The sequence below is a fragment of the Nothoprocta perdicaria genome, unplaced genomic scaffold (genome assembly GCF_003342845.1).
Source record: "Nothoprocta perdicaria isolate Ctin4 unplaced genomic scaffold, notPer1 scaffold_405, whole genome shotgun sequence".
Taxonomy (NCBI): domain Eukaryota; kingdom Metazoa; phylum Chordata; class Aves; order Tinamiformes; family Tinamidae; genus Nothoprocta; species Nothoprocta perdicaria.
Window position 1 is genome coordinate 148,468 of NW_020455650.1, and position 3,091 is coordinate 151,558.

A 3,091-nucleotide genomic window follows, 5' to 3' on the forward strand; every position below is an offset into this window, starting at 1 on the left:
CGCTGACGGGCCCCGCGCAGGCTCCAAGGGCAACCTGTGCGAGAGGAAGGCGCCGCTGGCGGCGAGCGTGGCGCTCACGCTGCCCTCCGCCGCCGTGGCCGCCTACTACCTGCTGCTGCAGACCTACGCGCTGCGCCTCGAGGCCCTGCTCTGCGCCGTCCTGCTGCTCTTCTGCGGCGCCGAGCTGCTGCTCGGCCTCCTCGCGCTCGCCTCCTTCGCCAGGTGCTGGAGGCCCCCGCACGCGCGGGGACGCGACGCCGGGGCGCTGCTCACACGGCGCCGCCTCCCCTCTCCGCAGCAGGGACGCGGCGTGAGGCCACTCACCGCGCYGGTGCCTGTGCCTGGAAAGCCGCTTTTGGGGGCCCCCCTGGCCCCGTGGGGCAGGACTGGCCCCTCTGCCCTGCAGCAGAGCCACAAACCGYCTGGGGCGGCAGCAGCAGCCCCGCCGGCTGCCCGGGACCGGCCCCACGTGGCAGGTCCCGGCCCCGGGCTTGGGACACACAGCTCAGTTCCAGCTACAGAGAATGTTCTTTTTTTTTTCCCTATCACATCCTCAGAAGAATTCAGTATTTTCCAATAAATATTCCTTTTGTAAGCTGGTGCCTGGGCTTCCTCCAACAAGCAGGACATAAAACCTCTCCTCTGCTCCCGCTGGAGAAGGGAGCTGCTCCGAGCCCGGCCCGAGCCTCCCCTGCCGCGCTCCCCTCGCAGGCTCGTGCCCCACGGCGTCCCTAAAACCCCGAGCAAGAGCAGAGCTCGTCACACAGGAACGCCCTGCAGCGCCATATAAAAGATTGACAAGGTCATCAAGTTTATTACACAATTTCCAACCTATCAGAAAGACAAACAAATCTAGTCACTGCGAGCAGGAGGGGCGGCACCTCGCTGGGTGGGTGACTGGGGTTTGCTCTGCACTTTTCCCCCGCTAGTCAGAAAGAAACTAAAAATTAAGTAAAAAACAACTCCTCTGCTGTGTGCTCCCCTGGCACTCACCCCCTTAGCTGGTGCCTTGTGGTACTTTATACATTTTTTTTTTTTTTTTGGTGATTCTCTCTAAAACGACCTCCGGAGCCAGGTGTCTTCATGGCCAACCCCAGTTCAGCGGGAGATGGCACCCTGCGGGCTGGGGCCCCGGGGAGCCACCCCGTGTCCTCGGCTCCCAACTCCCAGGCCGGTGCTCCCGGGACGTGGTGTCCCGGCCCCGCGGCCTCGAGGGTGCCGCCGCCTCCGTGGCCTGGGTGGGGGGTCCCAGCTCCCAAGCGCTCCCCTGCTCCTCAGCGCAGCCGCCGGGAGCAGCAGGGATGCAGCAGGAGAGGCCCGGGCAGCACCCGGCCCCTGCTGCCACCCAGCAGGGACGCCCGGGCCCCTGCGCCCTCCCGCCTGGGCCTCCCCGCGCCCGGGGCCTCTGCCTCCCTCCCTCCCTCTAAAACAAGGAAGATCCTGCGCGGAGGCCTCCGCGGGGCTGCTCCTGTAGGCGCAAGCGGGCAGGGCCAGGGCGGGCACAGGGAGGAGGTGACGCCCCAGGGGCGCCCGCCACGTGCTGCCTCCTCGGGAGGAGGCCAGGGGAGGCTGCCCGGGCACGCGGAGGAGATGGCGCCCGGCAAGAYCCCGGAGAAATCCCAGGGAGCCCAGGCCGGACTCGGGGCGCGGCGCGGCGCACTCCGGCGCCGCGCGGACACAGGCGGATCCGTCCCCTTCCAGCCACCCCAGGAGAGCGGCAGGGAGGAAAGGGCCCGTCCACCTCCYTCCATGGAAAAAGAAAGCACCATTTCTCTTTGGGTCCGAGTATCCATGGAGCGGAGCGGCGGCTGCGCTCAGCGGCCCGCGYGCTCCCCGGCTCCGGAGCTGCCGGCCTCGCCGCGGGGAGCAGCAGGAGCACTAAGTGTGGGTCAGGGCTCAGGTCCCAAGGCCACAAGGTGACAGCTGGAGGCCCCACAGCTGGGGGGCACAGCGGGGCTTCCCTCGGGGGCCCGGAGAGAGCCGGGGGTGGCAGGGAAGGGKGAGGGTGGCGCGGCCTCGGTGGTGTTGTCCTGGTCGAGGTGAAGAGATACAAGTCCATTAAAAACCACTTGCTGCCAGACTCCTGCGGGGACGGAGGAGAAGGGGCAGTGAGCGCAGCCCCAGCAAAACCCTTCCCTGCCCCTCTGCAGCCAAGCAGGAGAGCCCTGGAGAGCCCATGTGCCCCCTTGTCATTCCCCAGGGAGGGAAAGCCAACGTGTTGGGAATGAAACACAGAGCCCGAGGTGGCCGAGCTGGGGCTCATGGCACACACGGCTGGGTCAGCCCCCCCGTGCCAGCTCACCCGCCTCAGTGGTGCCGGTCCCGCTCTCTGTCCCTGTCCCGATGTCGATCGTGCTCCCGGCTGCGCTCCTGGAAATAGTCCTCGTGCCGATCCTCGCCGTGGAGCGYGTCGCGGTGCCGCCGGCTGCTCTCGCGGGACCGGCTGGGAGACCGCTCCCGAGAGCGGTGCCTTTTCCTGGAGAAGGAACACGGAGCTCTCAGTGCCCTCGCACGCCAGGGAYGGGGGGGACAGGGCTGCCAGGGAACCACGGCCTCCGCTCGGCCTCTACCAGCGGAGCCGAGACCAAAGCCACAGGCCAAGCACAAGCCAGTCTCTTCCGAAGGGCTCCAAGGCCAGACGTCACCCGGACCCCCAGTACCTGGAGGAGCTGCTGCTGGCGCCCGTGCTGTAAGACTTGGCCTCGATGCCGTGCAGACAGTCTTTGAGGGAAGAGAGGAGGACGCGGCACCGCTCGTCGTTGGCCACACGGGACTGCTTGATGACAGCGATGGCCGTGAGGAGGGTCTCGATGGCGTCGCTGTAATCGCCTGCGGAGACAGGGAGGCGCCGAAGGCTGCAGAGCAGCCGGGAAGGGAGCGCGGCGGGCACGAGGGCAGCGCCGGCCGGTACCTGCACTGGCTCCGGACACGGCCTTGGAGATGGCACTGCTGGAAATGGCCCGGTTCCTGTTCATGATCTCCTCAAACTCCACGTCGCTCACGGGCGGAGGCGGCGGGCCGAGCTCGCGGCTGCGCGAGACAGGGCGCGCGCGGGGCTCAGCGCCTGCAGCGGGGGCCCCCCGCGCCCCCC

General features: G+C 67.8%; 2 protein-coding genes across 2 annotated transcripts in view; one reads left to right on the forward strand and one right to left on the reverse strand.

The window, feature by feature from the left end:
• Nucleotides 1–355, forward strand: part of TMEM216 (transmembrane protein 216) — a 1,607-nt gene extending 1,252 nt beyond the window's left edge. Inside the window, exons 2-3 of the mRNA XM_026045639.1 lie at nucleotides 21–222; nucleotides 299–355. Of these exons, the coding sequence (XP_025901424.1) occupies nucleotides 21–222; nucleotides 299–314 (218 nt within the window). The 3' untranslated portion in view covers nucleotides 315–355. The remainder of the gene's footprint in view (nucleotides 1–20; nucleotides 223–298) is intronic.
• A 1,365-nt stretch (nucleotides 356–1,720) lies between these two features.
• Nucleotides 1,721–3,091, reverse strand: part of CPSF7 (cleavage and polyadenylation specific factor 7) — a 9,689-nt gene continuing 8,318 nt past the window's right edge. The window contains exons 6-9 of the mRNA XM_026045640.1: nucleotides 2,912–3,030; nucleotides 2,661–2,829; nucleotides 2,303–2,476; nucleotides 1,721–2,083 (exon numbers count right to left, since the gene is read on the reverse strand). Of these exons, the coding sequence (XP_025901425.1) occupies nucleotides 2,308–2,476; nucleotides 2,661–2,829; nucleotides 2,912–3,030 (457 nt within the window). The 3' untranslated portion in view covers nucleotides 1,721–2,083; nucleotides 2,303–2,307. The remainder of the gene's footprint in view (nucleotides 2,084–2,302; nucleotides 2,477–2,660; nucleotides 2,830–2,911; nucleotides 3,031–3,091) is intronic.